Source organism: Echeneis naucrates, chromosome 7 (assembly GCF_900963305.1).
Source record: "Echeneis naucrates chromosome 7, fEcheNa1.1, whole genome shotgun sequence".
Classification (NCBI taxonomy): domain Eukaryota; kingdom Metazoa; phylum Chordata; class Actinopteri; order Carangiformes; family Echeneidae; genus Echeneis; species Echeneis naucrates.
Window position 1 is genome coordinate 20,030,118 of NC_042517.1, and position 16,958 is coordinate 20,047,075.

At 38.8% G+C, this 16,958-nt stretch overlaps 1 protein-coding gene across 3 annotated transcripts in view; it reads left to right on the forward strand.

Moving 5' to 3' along the window:
- prkcz (protein kinase C, zeta) overlaps window positions 1-16,958 on the forward strand; it is a 103,093-nt gene that overhangs the window by 55,264 nt on the left and 30,871 nt on the right. For all 3 annotated transcript variants that reach the window (XM_029506294.1, XM_029506297.1, XM_029506296.1), the window contains 6 exons: window positions 804-935; window positions 4,752-4,842; window positions 8,878-8,933; window positions 9,708-9,902; window positions 15,436-15,533; window positions 16,084-16,170. In XM_029506294.1, coding sequence (XP_029362154.1) covers window positions 804-935; window positions 4,752-4,842; window positions 8,878-8,933; window positions 9,708-9,902; window positions 15,436-15,533; window positions 16,084-16,170 — 659 coding nt within the window. The remainder of the gene's footprint in view (window positions 1-803; window positions 936-4,751; window positions 4,843-8,877; window positions 8,934-9,707; window positions 9,903-15,435; window positions 15,534-16,083; window positions 16,171-16,958) is intronic.

The window sequence follows — 16,958 nt, forward strand, 5'->3', positions numbered from 1 at the left end:
AACCATACATGTATTTGTGAATAAACTTTGGAATTAGGTTTTTCTCATTGCTCCATTTAAATTACGAATCTGCTCAAGTCCTCCTCAAGACTGAATCACATTTGTCTGGTGGCGGTAAACATTACTAATAAATGTATTTACTACTGTTGTTAAGTAGGTAGGTAGGTATGACAATTAATATAGAAGGAAATTCTCCAGTAGCTGGCACATATAAAACCATAGTGAGTCCATTGGTTGGTCGGATCTCCATTGGTCACATTGTATTGATATCTGTGCAAATATGGCCTATTTTCACTATTACTTTCTAAATGTTTTCCTTGTGAGTCTACAGTCTCAGTCTATACTTTCAAGTCTTCTGCAATATCAGAAGCTATACATTTTTTAAAGGATGCTCCTATTTGGGGAAAAAAAGACCATATTGTTGTATGGCTACCTTGTGATTGACAGACTGTACCACACACATTGCAACCTGCCCAACAGTCATGATACTATACATCAGGTCAGTAAAATACAAACCTCGACCTCCACCCCTAAAATATGAAAAGCACCAAAGAAAATAAAAACAGGTGTTACTAACTGAATAAGTTAAGTTAGTTAAATTACTAGTTATAGAAAATTTGTTGTAGCCTACAGAAGTGACAGTAATGACTCAAGTGTAATTTTGAGCTTCAAGGCTGTTGGTCCATCACATCTTGCTACCGATTGTGTCAATCATCCCTCTTAATTATTGCTTAAATTGCTGATGTTTGTGTTAGTGGCCATGTGAATAAAAGACTAACCTCTGTGTGTGCCCTGTCTTACAGAAAGCCTACTGTGGCCACTGTGGTGAAAGGATATGGGGGCTGGGCAGGCAGGGCTTCAAGTGCATCAACTGCAAACTGCTGGTCCATAAGCGCTGTCACAGACTCATCCCTCGGACCTGCCAAAGGCTTATGGTGAGTATTTCATCATGTCCCTGAGTGCTGGGAAGCACAGCGCTGGCTGTTAACACCACCGCTGCAAGATTTGATTACCTCGGCAGAGTATTATGAGATCAAAGAAGTGGCACACATTTCACATACTTGATTTTAGTGTCCGTCTTTGTCTTAGGCATTCTTTAGCATCACTCTTGCCTCAGAAACAAGAAAGAGGCATTTTGAATCTCTGCCTGTAGTAACTAATCCCTTCACAAAGGCACTGTGATACACTTCTGCTTTACAAATGATGTGCACTACAGTTTCAGGGTTAGAAAAAAGTCTGTCAATTTTTTTACCAAGCAACAGTGTACACGCAACTAAGTGTAATTAACACTTGAAGGCCAAGTACATGATCATGGATTAATTCCAATTCTGCAAATATGACTGTATTCATTAAACGTGAAGAGACTAGTATCATTAAGATGCACATTCTCCAGAGTTCCTGCACCTGGGAAGCACTTCTGGCAAGAGATCAGCTGTGGCTAATTAGATAGTAACATCCCTGAAAGTGAGCTTGCCTCTAAGGAGGCATGGACTGTTTTGTTGGTCAGCAGGGACTATTTGACACAGAGTGAAATCTGAAAAAATGAGAAGTCACACAATAAGGGCATATAGGAAAACAGTCAGACCACAAACTGACTTTAACCTAATTGACAATGTCTACTAAAGTAGGATGTTGGAAGCTTGTTGGTTGCTATCAGTGGAAAAACAGAGTGATAAATTCACAGGGAATCTTCTCTCTAACTTCAGAAATCTGATGATAATGTTGAAGTTAATTGTTCGACTTGCCTGAAACAGCATCACAACCAGCCTAATCTTAAGCTATGCTCCATTGACAATTACGCAAATTCACTCTTGTTTTTGATTTTTTTCAAAACCTGGTGTCTATATTAACTAGAATGCAACTACATCACCAACATTTTGGCTGGGGATTTCTCTAGGCTGACAGCCAAGTAATAGCAGATCTCTAATTTCTAACTGCCTCAAGTGACATCTCTCAAGGATATGTCTTAGCTGTCTCCTCTGGAGACACCAAAGGCCTTAGTAACCATAATAAAGATAACAATGATATATTTTGTACTTTACATTTAAAACAATCTCACAATGCTACAGTTTAACAAAAAGACAATGGGGAAAAAACTATGAGTCAAATAGAGTCCAGGTCAAATATAATCACATAACAATTGCAGTTTACTCAAAAGTAACAGTGCCTTCTAAAAATGAACGTTTTGAGTTCCTTTTCAAAGGTCTCAAGAGTCTGCGGAGCCCTTGGATGGGCATGGAGAGCTTTCCATGAACAAGTGGCTATGGAGCAGAAAGGACTTAGTTCAGGATGGGAGGACAGAGGTGGTAGGTATTTGTGGACTCAACAGACTCTGTGGTGAGGATTCTGAGGCCATCTCCATGGATGTATTTGTGTGTGAGGAGGGGACCGTTTATTCAATCCTAGTAGAGACAGGACGCCAGTGAATAGATGGAAGATGGTGGTACTTGCACACTCTCATAAGGACTCATAAGCACCACTGTTTTGGACATATTGCAGTCTCTGGAGACTCTTTTTGTGAATCCGAACAGTGCATTGCAGTAATTCAGCCTGGAGGAGACAAAGGCCTGGATCAGTTTTTTTTGAAAGCCTCATAAATTAAGTGGGGATCAAGGTTAGTGACTATTGTAGAGAGGGAATGTAGAGAATGTCCTGGAAAGAAAATGTGCTATTTAGTAACAGAGGATGATCTGGTCTGGGATGGGATGCCAATTAGAACTGCTTCAGTCTTTGAGTTCAGTTGAAGAAAGTTGCCATTCATCTACATATCTTTGTCCTTCAGAGAGGCAATCACTGTGGTTAGTGGTGTTGGAGATGGAGAGGAAGGGTCCAGTGTTGAAGATGACAAGGATGACACCATGCTGGAGTGGTTGTCATATTGATGTACAGTTGAGTGTCGTCAGCAGTGAAATGATATTCTAAATCAACTCATGACACAGCTAAGGGGAAGCATGTCAAGGGAGAAAAGAATGGGACATAGCATTGACCCTTGTGGGTGAGACTGAGAGCCTCCCATAAAAACAAACTTGAATTTATCACTGAGGCATAATTTTAACGAGTTTACGACAGTACTAGAGTACCTCCAATTGAGTGATGAAGTCAGCTTTGGAGAATGTTGTAGTCATTGGTGTCAAAAGCTGCAGCAAGGTCCAGGAGAAAGAGAAGAGAAGGTGAGCCAACATCAGCAGCCATCAGCAGTTCATTTGTGACCTTAACCAGCTATATTTCAGTACTATGGGCTGAAAGAAAATTAGAAGAACATTTTTTAAAGAATTTATTGTGTTTGAAGTGATCTTTAAGGTGGGCTGCAACTACCTTTTCTAGGAACTCGACAAGAAAAGGGAGGTGGTCTGTAATTTTCATGTGGATGATTTCCTTCTTTATTATCACAATTTTTTATTTTTTTAGGTCATGTCATGTGTTGTCAAAATTAAACTGTCTGAAAATGTTTGTATTCTTTGTGCCACCCTTTAATTGCATTAGTCCTTTGCATTGTCCAGTTTTTCTTGATACTCATGATTATTGTGATACATATCCATGTTGGTTTGAAGTATCAATAGCTTGAGAAGATGCATATCAGAATGGTTGGATACACAAATCATGTGAAAATCACAAACTTCCTAAAAGTAGCTACTGTATAACTGAGGTAAAGCATCCAGGTCCAAAGCTCTTATTTCCAAACAAACTGAAACATTTATTCAAGTCTCTAAGCAATGCTATTGATAAATGCAATATATAGCTATAATTAAGAGAAAAGCCACAATCATCAGTGATTCATTCATGAACTCAAAGGAACATGGCTTAATGATTTTGAGTATAATTATAACTCTAATCTGGTCGCAGTTCAGTGGCAAAAATAGAATGTAATTCCTGCTCTTAAAAAAAATCTGCAATTTAAAGGCCAGACTGACCGAAATGAGCTTCATATAAAATCCTGGTTAAAAAAGGTTTATCTGAAGTGTCCATGCCGATTGCGGTTTTGATCTTTTCATCTCACTCTAGTTTTTCTCAGGCTTTTCTTGGCCATTCTAGGGACAACAAGTTGGTGGGCCAATCAGACGACAGACCGTGTGCATTTCTTTCTGAACTAGGCACTTTAATAGTTTCACACTAGTAATATGGAACCTAGACCTGCTTTATAATCAAAGATATCACGGGCATCTATATTTAAACTAAATGTGACCTTCAACAAATATATTAGAAATGGTGTGCAGGTGTCCCCTGTGAGTAAGGGCTCCTGAAAATCAAGAGACTGATTTCATCAAGCACTTTTCCTTGAACGTTTCCTGTTTATCATGTTCTTTCTGCAGCTCATCCTACTGTTTTATTCAAATGAGATGTCATTTTTACTGACAGCAAATCAGTGTGTCTTATCAGTCCATCTGACCACAAGGACAAATTGCAAAGATCCAGAACTGACACTTGTCTAGAAAATCAAAGAGGTCAATGCAGGACCTGCTCTGGTGCTGGGTGAAGTGATCACATCTCCAGCTCACTGTCTTTGGTGCCAGATAAGTGACTTTGCAGCTTGATAGGATGAAGGAATCGAGTTCCTTCTTTAGTGAAACTCACACGTTGTCATGAGGATCTCAGAACAACAGCCTTTCTCTCCAACTTTTTTCTCCATATTCACAAACATGATTCGTTGTAAACTCTTCCAGGAGTGTTAAACCATGAGTGGGTATTATACTAGATATCTGAGGGAATGTGTTTTGGGATATTTAGGTGGATATCTTGACTTCTTTGTCCAGGATCCAGTCATGCCTTCACAGGAGCCCCCTTCAGATGCTAAGAGTGAAGAGGTGGATGTTCCACCAGATGAGACAGAGGACACAGATGGAAGTAAGACGCTGAACCTTTTTTTTGTTTTTTTTTTTTTTGCAGTTTTTAAGGAATAAGGAATACAACCATTTTGTTGGCTCTTACAAGCCTTGTAATGTCTCAGATAGACCATATAAATCTTGTGGGTTGGTGGGGTCAGTGGTTTGATTCTCAGGGGGCAATTTGAAGTGCCCTTGGAAAAAACACTGAAATTCAAATTGCCCCTGATGTGTCGTTGGTGTATGAATACGCATATAGCCACATTTGGCTGGAACTTACTAATAGTTTGGCTACATTCTTCATGTGTGTTGTCTTTCAAGTAGTTTTATTACTTTTTTGTGTAGACAACTGGAATTCCAAACAATTTGGCCCAGGAGAAGGAGAGGAATATATCTATTTCTTTCCATGATTCTTCACAACAACTTAACCCCTTTGATCAAACAGGAAGAATCTCCATGACTAGACAAGCAATTATAGAATACAAAAGAGTTTACGATTAGTTTTGCCAATTCTGGCTGTAGTTAGTGGAAGTTGAATTTTTATGGCAAAGGATCAAAACTTCCATGTGCTAAAGTTTGAGGATGAGCGCATCAAATTGTAAACATGAGGGTGTGCTGATTAGAACTTAATATGAACATGTAGATAAGTTCAGCTCAGGACCCTTATCAACATTGAAAGTTTGGAGTTTGGACTATGCATGTTGGAGTTACACATGCATTGTCAGGGCAGTTGATTTTTAAAACATAAAAACATTGCTGTATCACCATGGGAAAGCATTTAACAAAAAGTCAAAAGCTTTACCAAGTAACATTCAAAAGTTCTCATGGTAAGTCTCTGTTCTGCCTCTTATACAATCTCCTGCACTTATTTAGTCAATGTTGTACTTATTACTTATACCAATGCCTTTCACTGCATTGAAGCTATAAAGGTGTGGTGTGAATAGACAAGTATGGCTTCCTTTGTGAAGCTAAGTGCAGATCGTCAGGGCTGGATCATTCCCAGCCAGCATCAGAATATCTTCCTTGACATCGTTCCCATTTTATTTCTGATACTGTGTTGTATGTGCACTACATGTTAGTCTTCAGCAGGCTCTATGTCTGCTGTGTGCTGATATTTGAAAAGTTACAAAATACTCAAAACCAGGCCAGGGTGCAAGGAAAAATGTATTGCCAAACTCCTGCATTCAATGTACTATGTAAATGACAAAGTGGGAAAAATGTAATTGTGCCTTGTGTTGAATGCTAAAAACATTGTTCCACAACAAATACACAAGTCTAAAAAAGACCACCTGAGTAAACCAATCTCTCTGCAGTTGCTTTTTAAGAAGCCAAAGTTAACCTCAAAGAGCCAACATATGTTCTGCTGGAGCAGAGTCTCCTGCTGATGTTACGTAACATCCTGATATTCAAACCCCAACTGTAAGTGTCATCCACCGAAACCCTAAATTACTTCCTGTTGATGCATAGCACTAATTTCCAAGGATGAGACACAGCTCTGCAGGAATGCATCACGTGGATTACCCATGAGACTCATGGGGAAAAAGCAAGAATCCATTCAAAGACAGTTAGTTTCTGACTAGGTCCACTCAAACTCTTGACTGTATTTCATATTAGACAAATAGACTTCACAGAGATGTCTTAACTTATCCATGGCAATAAGCTGTTCTTGTTGTTTATTGGGTTGAATAGCACCAATTTGAATTCTGGGTAAATAAAAAAATTATTAGACATACATTTTTTTTTTCATTAAAAAACATGGCTACAGCTCTAACCACATCAAACACCTGTCCAGGATAAATTCTTTATTATATAATAGCTGTTTTTCATATTTTACTATGAAGAATCTGTGTAAAAAATAAAAAACTTTTTTTTTTTTTCTCAAAGTACACAGTGGAGTGTGGCCACCAGAGTGGGCTCAAGAAGCCTGCAGGGAGTCTTGATATAAATCCTGGAGAACCCTGTTTTAACCCTCCGGTTGTGTTCACCTCCCACCACTTACTTTAGTGTTCCCGGTCAAAATTGACCGGTCTGTTTTAACTGCTCTTAAATTAGCACAAAAACCATTTTTCACCACCAAATTTTTATACAACATTCTTTAGTTGTTTAATATGAATTTATAGATTGAGACATAAAATAACTGCAGTGAAAATACAAATGGGCACTGAAAATGTATTACAAAATGAACATGTAATGTAAAAACTAAATGGAAAACCAAAGACCAAACTCAACATTAAGTTGTGTGTGTGCACTTGTGCCTGTGTGTGTGTGTGTGTGTGTGTGTGTGTGTGTGTACATAAGTGGCATTTTTCCAGTCCATATTTCCCTGGTTTGCTTGGAATGTACACCTTGAAGGAACAGCGACCCCTGAAAGGAACCAGGCACTCATCAACTGTCACATCAGGGCCTGGATTGTACATAAGTGGTAGGCGCTCCACCCACTTGTCCCAAATGTTCCTGATGGCAGCCAGTTTGTCATTTCGCCAGTGGACGGGTCGTGTATCTCTGTTATCACATCGAATAATTCTTGAAAGGACATGAAACTGTTGTAAGGACATAGTTGCCCAGAATATAGGCCTCCCAGACTCGGAATCCCACAGACTTTTAGTAGCCTCATTGTTTGAGCGATATACTCCAGCTAAAATCAACAGACCTATGTAGGCTTGGAGGTCTACCAGGTCGATTTCTCTCCAGGTGTCCAGGTGACCCTCCAGGTTTGCCATCTCGAGTGTAATTCCCTCAATGGACTCTGGTAAAAAGAGTTGGAAGCTGGACTTGATGTCATCCACACAAGATGTTGCATACCGTGTTGGCCCTGGCGTCACCTTTATGATGTTTTCCACACTTGCTCTACTTCCTCTGTCTTGGGGGATGAAGAGCAGAGCAAGTGTCCACTCTTGGACTGGAATGTCTCCTCAGGTGCCTCTCCCTCTCCATCTGTTGACTGGTCAGTCTCCTCAAAGTCTGGATCAAAATCTAGTTGTCTTCCACTTCCGAGACATCCTCCTCTTTCTCTGGTTCAATTTCAGTGCCCTCTTCATCATGTCCAAAAAGCTGGACCAGAACCTCTTTGACAGAGAACCGCTTGGTCAGTGGCCTACTCATTGTGCTCAGAGTAAAAGGAGTGCAAGGCAAACATCATGCTATATATATGAGGTCTGTGTGAAGATGATGCATTGATTAGTCTAGAAGGTGTGGTTCACGTGGGGGATAGGCACAAAAGCGTGGGAAAGAGGTGGGTTCACATAACAGACACCTGTCTAGTCTGTGTGAAGATATGATACATTGTTTCATCGGGAAGTTGGTCCACATGGGACAATCGGCACATAAGCGCAGGAAATAGATGTGTACCCGCAAAAGACATTGTTCACTCTGAAATGTGTGTGTGAGTGAGTGAGTTGGGGTGGTGTGTATGCAGATGTTTTCTGTCTGATGGGATGAATATATTCTGGATACCCTTTCATTTCCTATGGCGGTCACTTTTGACCGGGAACACCACAGGTGTAACAAGGTTGATTAAAACACTCAAAGTTCAATGAAAGAGGTGATGATCACTTTTATATGTTCAAGTGCATAGTGTGGAGGGTACCATAAGGCCTTGAGGCAATCAGATGTAAAACACAATATTTATGAGTGTTTTAAGTTGTAAATCGGTCAAATTTGACCCCAACACGACAGGAGGGTTAAAGAATTTTTGTAGACCCTTGAAGCTTAACCTCACACGCACCATCATCCCTTATTTAACACAGACTCTCGCTGCTATCTAAATACTATTTTCTGAAGGGATCCCTAAAAACAGAGCCTTTATCCTATTATAGAAGACTGAGGACTGATGGAGTCAATTTTGGGGGGTCTTGGCTGTAACATGCTCTGGGACACCCCTATGGATTGACCTAGTTTGCTATTTTCTGTGGATAGTTGGACTAAAGTACTGTAGTGCTCTACCTCCCTCTTCTGGAACAGAAGAAGAACATGTTGAAACAAACCATGCAAGCTCAGGTCTTTTGCATTTTGTCTGGATGGCCAAAATTCAGTTAGTCTTTGTATCTGTCTTTTGCAGTACCTTTTTCACCGCACAACTGTACAGCGGATAAAACAGAAGATGCAGATGCAGAGGTAAGATGATCTTTAGCATGCATCGGATATGTTGCAAAAAGAGCTTATAGCTGTTGATCATTTTTAACTCATCCCAGTCATAATACCCATGTAATAAAATTATCAGTATTCCTTCCCTTTGGTATCATTTGCTACAACTTTTGAATAGAAATGCCAATTGACAAACCAGAAACTAAAAACTATGGGGAAGAATCATTCCTTTTAAGAGACAGAAACTTCAGCAACAAAGCATTGCTTGGGTTGAGCAGCCCTCTGGTGAGATAGTGAAAGAGAAGGGCATACAACCTGAGCACAAAACAGTTACAAAGATTCAGTGGTTTCAGAGTGTGAACATGATGTTGTAAACAGGACAACCTCAATATGCTGGGTTTAATGGATTTATTGAGACTGGATGTACAACATTTGAAGTGATAAAACAATATGAATCTCACTGACAGTTTAGACATAAAAGTCAGGTAAACGGCCTTGAAGCCAACAAACAACTTTTTAAATCTTATCAGAATATGCTCAGGTAAAAAAAATGGCCCCTGCTCTCTGTTGTTTTCAGTCATAGCTAAATTTCTGTAAGGGATCTTAAATGTTTCCAGGTTTTAAATAGAAGATTCTCAGAATTTACAGTTACATTCATGTGACGAATAAATACATTTCAAAGAGTTAGTAAAACAGTCATCCTCTAAATAAATACAATTTCCTGTTAATTCAGTCTTACTCAAACTAAAACTCTCCTGGTTCATATTTACTCTGACTGAATGTACTCACTCCACATCCCTGCAGGACATCAAAGCAGTAGTGGATGGTATTGACGGCATCAAGCTGTCCCAGGGCTTCGCCCTTGGACTGGGTGATTTTGACCTGATTCGAGTGATTGGACGTGGCAGTTATGCCAAGGTCCTGCTGGTTCGGCTAAAAAAGAATGAACAGATGTATGCCATGAAGGTGGTGAAGAAGGAGCTGGTCCACGATGACGAGGTGAGAGATGCAGGATGTCAAATTTGAGGAACAGGGACATAGGGACATAGCTACATGCAAGACAGTTAGAACTGTCTGATGCTGCACCAGACAGTCTGACAGACCATATCACAGATGCACTTCATACACAAAACTACAATGCAGATGTCAGAATGTGCATCAATAATGATCCATCAACATAAACCATCTCTGCTCCTGTGTCAGCAGCTTATTTACCCCGATTTTTATTTATTTATTTATTTATTTATTCAAAAAATATAAAAGATAATGGCTTCATTTGATATAGACAGACAATACAGACACTCGCACTTGCTGTGTGAGACCATGACTTTTCTAAAACAAAGAAGGCTTCGTGGGAAAATGGAAGCTCCTTCACTAGGACATTCTGTCATTGAGTGCTGTTAAACAGCACCTATCTAATATTGAACAGTATTAAAACAATTTATTACAAACTGGGTTTTATTTTTCTTATTTAGTTTTTCCACTATTTATATGGCAATAAAATTTGACTCACTAATGTAATGGCTGAGTCCTGCAAACACAAGGTGAAAAAAGCTAAATTTTCTCTTGCTCATTACCGGAAATCTCATGTGTTGGTAATTCATTTTTTCTAAATCAGTTTGGCTAGCTTCTATTCAATATAAATCTCTCACCATTGATTTTTCCACAACTCCAGGAAACATGTAAAGTACAATATTATTCTTGCTGGTGGGGATGGTGACTAAATAATGACCAGCCTTAAACATGTGAGCTGAAGTAGAAACCTGTATTCAGCTCTGTGAACTCCTCTTTGTACCGTGTTGCTGAAATGAGTACAGGTTCAAAACAACAATCTTTGTTTACTTTTTGTTTGCCTTGAGATGTACTGTAGACTGGGGACAAGGTGATGATACATGAAGCATGTCATGTAACACCAACACACACGAAAAGTACTTGTCTCACACTCCATGAGGAGGGGCCTCTGTCTTGTCTTCGAGCTTTAACATGTGTCAGTGCTCCAGCTTTGCAACGTAGTTACATTCACTCCCCCAAGGTATGCTTCCCAGCTTCTCTACCTCCACATCATGTCCATGTGCTTCATGTGCTACAGACATTAAATGGGGCGATGTTTTGAAAACAAGGTGTGTGCTAAACTGAGCAATCGAAGGAAACACAAAAGTTGTCTGTGTGTAAGGCTTTTGCACTAATTGAGGAACTATGAAAGGAAATCAATGGGTTAATGTGTTATAATGGATGAGGGCATGAATTTTAAACACGTTTTGAATCATATGTTCAGTGCATGTGCTTAGGCTAAGAGGACTTCTGGGTTTGGATTACACCATCTATTTAATTGCTTTGACCTTGCATTTCAAGGAAGCAGTCCCTGTTTTGCCTATCCAGAATAAAAAGTAGCATTACTCTTAGTCCCAGGGGGCAGGTATTAAGAACTGCTTGGCCTGTAAACCATGTCAAAGTGCAGTGATCAGTGAGAAAAGGAGAGATTGAGGTGTAATTTGAAGGATGGACTTTGGAATGGGCGGGTGGAAATCAGAGAGTGAAAGGTGGTGGGTAGGGGGAGTGAGAATGACTGAGTCAGAAACTGGTAGGAGTTTCTGTAAGGAAAGAGGAAAAAGAATGTGGTAGAGTAGGGGTGGAAATGACTCAAAGTGGTACAGAGCTGATGAATTGACTTAGGGCTTAGGAAGGAAGCAGGAATCAATAAGTGGGTGACAGGAGATGACAAAATCCGGGTATAATCTTTTTTGCGGTGATGAATCGGCAGATGAACATGAAATGAAATCCAATTCAAAAGGAAGAGACTGTTCTTACAGCAGGAAATACAGACACACGTCTTCACATCATTATTTTTAGCATGAGAGTAGCTCTAAGACCACAGTGTCTCTAAGAAACTTTTTATTTACAAGAAAAACCTTCACTAAACTTTGATGTTTAGTCTCTTAAAGGGTATTAATTCCAACTAGTTATTCTTACATACCTCTGCTGTTGTCAAGTCATGGAGATAATTAGTTTTATAGTTCCTCAACACATGTTTTAGTGAAAAGTCATCTTCCTTAGTGAGAAGTCTCGATCAGGCAAGAGGCTTCAATCACCACCTGCTTTCTCCACAATGACAGGTGACAGAGCAGAGTACCAAGATGGTTAGAGGATGGATTTCAGAGACCTTTAGCTCAAGTTACATCCTCAAGCTGACCCAGACTGAAATAAAGTAGTCTGTTGAAGAAGATATGTCGGATCCATTCTATCTATTCAACAGAATCATTTTAAAAAACAAACTAATGAAACTGGTTTGGACAAAGAAAAAGAAGTATATATAGAAGTATATATATATATATATATATATATATATATATATATATATACTTCTTTTTCTTTGTCCAAACCAGTTTCATTAGTTTTTTTTTTTAAAATGATTCTGTTGAACCACAATTTAATTTAATTTGTTAATTTTCAGTAAATTTCTATTTATTATTACTTTTGTCAGTTTCAAGTTATTTCAGTGACCATTGTGGGTTTTTCTTTCTTTAACAGAAGGGTACCAACAATTTTGTCCATATCTGTATATATAATGAAAGAAAGTCTGATAATATAGAATAAGGTTGTGTCAGGCCTGTGATAGACTGGCAACCTGTTCTGGGTATACCCTGCCCTCACCTAGGGGTAGCTGAGGTTGGCTCCAGCACCTTTCCATAACTCTAAAAGGGTAAGTGAATGACTGGATTAATAATTAAAATCTCATCAGTGGATCATTATTCCATTTCTTCAGTCACTGAATGTTGTGTCCTGGATGATCATACTATTCATCCCAAATGAATTAACAACCCACTTCAGCTCAGTTATTTGTTTTTGTGAGGACACTTTAGAAATAATTCAATGACATGTTGTCATGCATTTTAATCACTTGTGCCTCTTGTAAAACAGAAGGATGTGAAGGCTGAAGCACCTCTGACCAGTTCACTATTAGAATGTAAAGAGAAGTGTTTATTCATCCTAAACTCGCCACAATGTGCTTAAAGAAAGATGACGCTTCATGAGAGAGACTATATTATTCTGAGGAAAAAACAGATTGTGGTGGTTTTGAGAGCCACTTGAGGGTGATGTTGCTAAATGTATAACTTCTGAAAGCATCACCCAGTGGGTTCATGTAGTCAGACAAACATCACTAGCACCTGCCCAAATACCTCCAGATAACAGTTTTAAAGCCAGTTTTATGAAAACATAAAACTCCATTTTGCTCATACAATAGAATAAGCCATTATACACATTTTTATAATGAATCTCCCATTTATATTTATGAATGGTATAACCCATGTACATTCATTTAATAATTCATCTTTGCAGTAGTCCAATGCCTCACATCAAAGGAAGCCTGTAAGAGCTGACTACAAACTACAAAACAAATGACCAACAGGAGATATTTTAATGCTGGATTTTGCATTATTATAAATTCCTCAATTAGAAATGAATTGACCAGAAGGAATTTGGTATCGTGTTTGCAATATGAGGTCTCTTTTGGGATGTTATAAATGAACCATACAGTGATGGAGCACAGCATGGGGAGCTCCAAATTCTGACACACTTTGTTGTAACTCACAGAAAATATGAACCATTATCAACTTAATGACACTTTAAACCGGCATCAAATATCCTCACCTCATTTTTCACACCAGCAGCTCTCTACAATTGAACTACAAGCAATTAAAGTCACAGAGGAATGATAATAATTATACACACTGGATATTTTAGAAAACTGGTAGTCAGTGTAAGCAGTGCTGGTATATTTTTCATTCTGTTTTAAGCCACCATGAGCCACATAGACAGCCTCTTCTCTAGCAGTGCCTGAGGGTGCAAAAAGCTTTAATATGAGAACTCTTAACAGTGTCTGATTCTTGACCATATTTATCAGTGATGTGTTTATTGATTGTAAGTGTACTTTATTTACCTTATTTAGTTATTTTTGGGCCATTTTTGCCTTTATTTGGAGATCTATAATAGGAGACAGAGACGAAAATTAGGGAGACAGGGAAGACACTTAATGCAGAGGGCTTTGGGTTGGACCTAAACTGAGACCACTACAATAACAGCTAACCATAGACTTTACATAAAAATGGATGTTGACGCAGGACCTGACGAGTAAAAGCTAAGGCTGAAATGCCTTAGATTAATCAAATGATCACCAGGGAGCAATACCACTAGTTGTTGTAAAAAGAAATGAAAAAGTGAAATTATACGGAAGCCTGTGAAAATGGCCTTTCCTCTGGCTTGATTTATTGCCACAGTACTTGTTTTCCTAACAAGTTTGTAGGCTCAGTTTTTTTTCAATATAACATATTGTTTGTTCGTCTTTTTTTTTTTTTTTTTTTTTAATAATGGCCCCATATAAGTTAGCATGTGACTGACACACATACCCTGAGTCAGAGTAAGTCAGATGCACCCCTCACTGCTTCCCACCTTGTCCTCCAAATATTGTATTGTCTGGACAGCCGACAGCCAAATTACAAACTAGATGCTTCGAAACAAAAGCCCATAAACTAGTGGATGATGTCAAGGTACACTGAGACTTGGGGAGAGTGCCTAATGGTATGGACTCTATCTGGCAAGCCAGTAGGTTGACCCTGTTGTGCACTTTATGGGAAATATGGCACAAGAAGAAGTTGGGACATCCCATTTTCTGTCTTCCCAAGTACCAAGATTCATAATATTTCTCTTGTATACATATTTGATCAAGATCATAACAGCATCTTATGTAGCTTTTGGATATACTAGCCCTACTATCGAGAAAGTCACAAAATTATCTGCATACACTACAGAAGAATGTTACTGAAAGAATGAATAACCATGAACACAATTTCACAAACGTGTAACTGCACTGACAGATCAAACATATACAAGAGAAGAGATGAGGAGACAGAATGGCCTACCTCCTTCTATCCATCCATCTTCTACCGTTTTTCCATTTCTGGGTTGCAGGGGGTGCTGGAGCCAATCCCAGCTCACTCTGGGTGGGAGGCGAAGTACACCCTGGACATGTCACCAGTCCATCACAGGGCTAACACACAGAGACAGACAACCACTCATGCTCACATCCACCAGTTAACCCAAACATGATATCTTTGGATGGTGGGAGGAACCTGGAGTACCTGGAAGAAACCCACTCAGGGACAGGGAGAACATGCTAACTCTTTTATTCACATGGAACAAAACTGATTTGGTTTCAAAATACTCTTTGCTTCAATGTTGTTTTTCTACATTCTAAACTTTTATACAATAGTTTCCAAAGTTTATATGACTCTTTCTTTCATTTAATAACTCACTGATGGTTTTCAAGATAGACTTAGTGATTATGCTGCATAATATGTATTAGCACACCATCCAAGGTCCCTCCAACTGTTGGGACAGTCAAATGAATAAAACTATCTCATAATATTCCTGGGTGAAAGGGATATTCTCTAGACTAACTGTCTGAGAAAGTCTATTGATCAGAGAGATTGATTATTAATACATTATCTTTCTCTGTGTTGCCTCATTTCTCCAGGATATTGACTGGGTGCAGACAGAGAAGCATGTGTTTGAGCAGGCATCCACCAATCCTTTCTTAGTTGGCCTCCACTCCTGTTTCCAGACAGAAAGTCGGTAAGAGCATGATGAAGCTGAAACTCAGCAAGAGCTCACACTGTACTGACATTTATAGCTCACAGCATCTGACAATAATTTACAGGAATATGATAGAAACAATAAACAATACTAAATATACAGTGGACACAGCTTCCCGGAGGCAGTTTGCCTTTAGATTGTTCAAATATACTATATACTATATCTTAATTACACATTGCGGGATTTGCTTCAAATTTGGTCAAAATATTCACCTAAGACACAAAGGTTAAAAGGCAGCAGCATTGTGACATTGCAATAATCTAAAAAACACTTCTGGCCGCTATTCAGCACTTTAGCTAAAGATCAAAACAGTGATTCTGATTTACAGACAGAGGCATATGACCAAAAGTTTATAAATCTAGTTATCTAAATGAAACTAGATGCAAAATCACTGTCACTGAAGTTGTATGGCACACAATTATAAGCTATAGCAGACTATCGAGAGAATATTTCTTAGACTCTCAAAGATCCACTGTCAACAAGATCAGTGGTATACTAATGCATTCTCCCATCATGCTCTGGTTTCCAGGTTATTTCTGGTGATTGAATATGTGAATGGCGGGGACTTGATGTTTCATATGCAACGACAAAGGAAGCTCCCAGAAGAGCATGCAAGGTAAACATTAAGATGAGAAAAAAACATACTTGATTAATGAGTCTAGAATTACATATCTATATTTAGATTCATTGTGTTATATTTCAATCAATGCTACATTTACATACCAAAAAATGCGTGAATTGAATATATTTTATTTATAAAATAACATAATATATAAAAATTATGTCTTTATTTTCAGTGTTTTAGCCCATGAGGTTGCATTGTCTTGTTTCTACAGTTGCCCAGAATGGACTGAAAAAATACAGGTTCTGGAGAGAACCTGCAGGCCGCTCAAGGCTCCCTTGAGAAACTGGGAAAAAAAAAAAAAAGGGCGGAATGGGGCATGGGCACGTGGACTGTTAATAGTCTGCCACCTCCCCATTAGATGTCACTGAATCTTATAAACTGGTTCTTTAATCATGGGAGAAATTAAGTGATTTTTCTCTTGGCTGTTCCTAGATGTACAGACATTAAAACCAGTAGGATATACAAGCCAGTGAATTTATAATTCAATCTTGGTTAAGCTGACATGGCTGAGTCAGGTAGCTCCACAGGAAACACATCTTTGCTATTTAATTGGAACGACAGAACTTCCTCCAGATGGTTCCTCTGTATTTCACATGATGGTATTATGTGAAGGGCAGAGTGCTTGCACTGCAGTTGTTGTCTTTCACCAAGAACTAAAAGCATAAAATATGTCACTTTTAAAGCATCTTGTATGTTGTGTGGGACAGCTAGAAGAGGTGCGCATGACTAAAGATGCTTTTATACTCACCTTCTTTGTGCTAAGCCTAAAATGTTCCTCA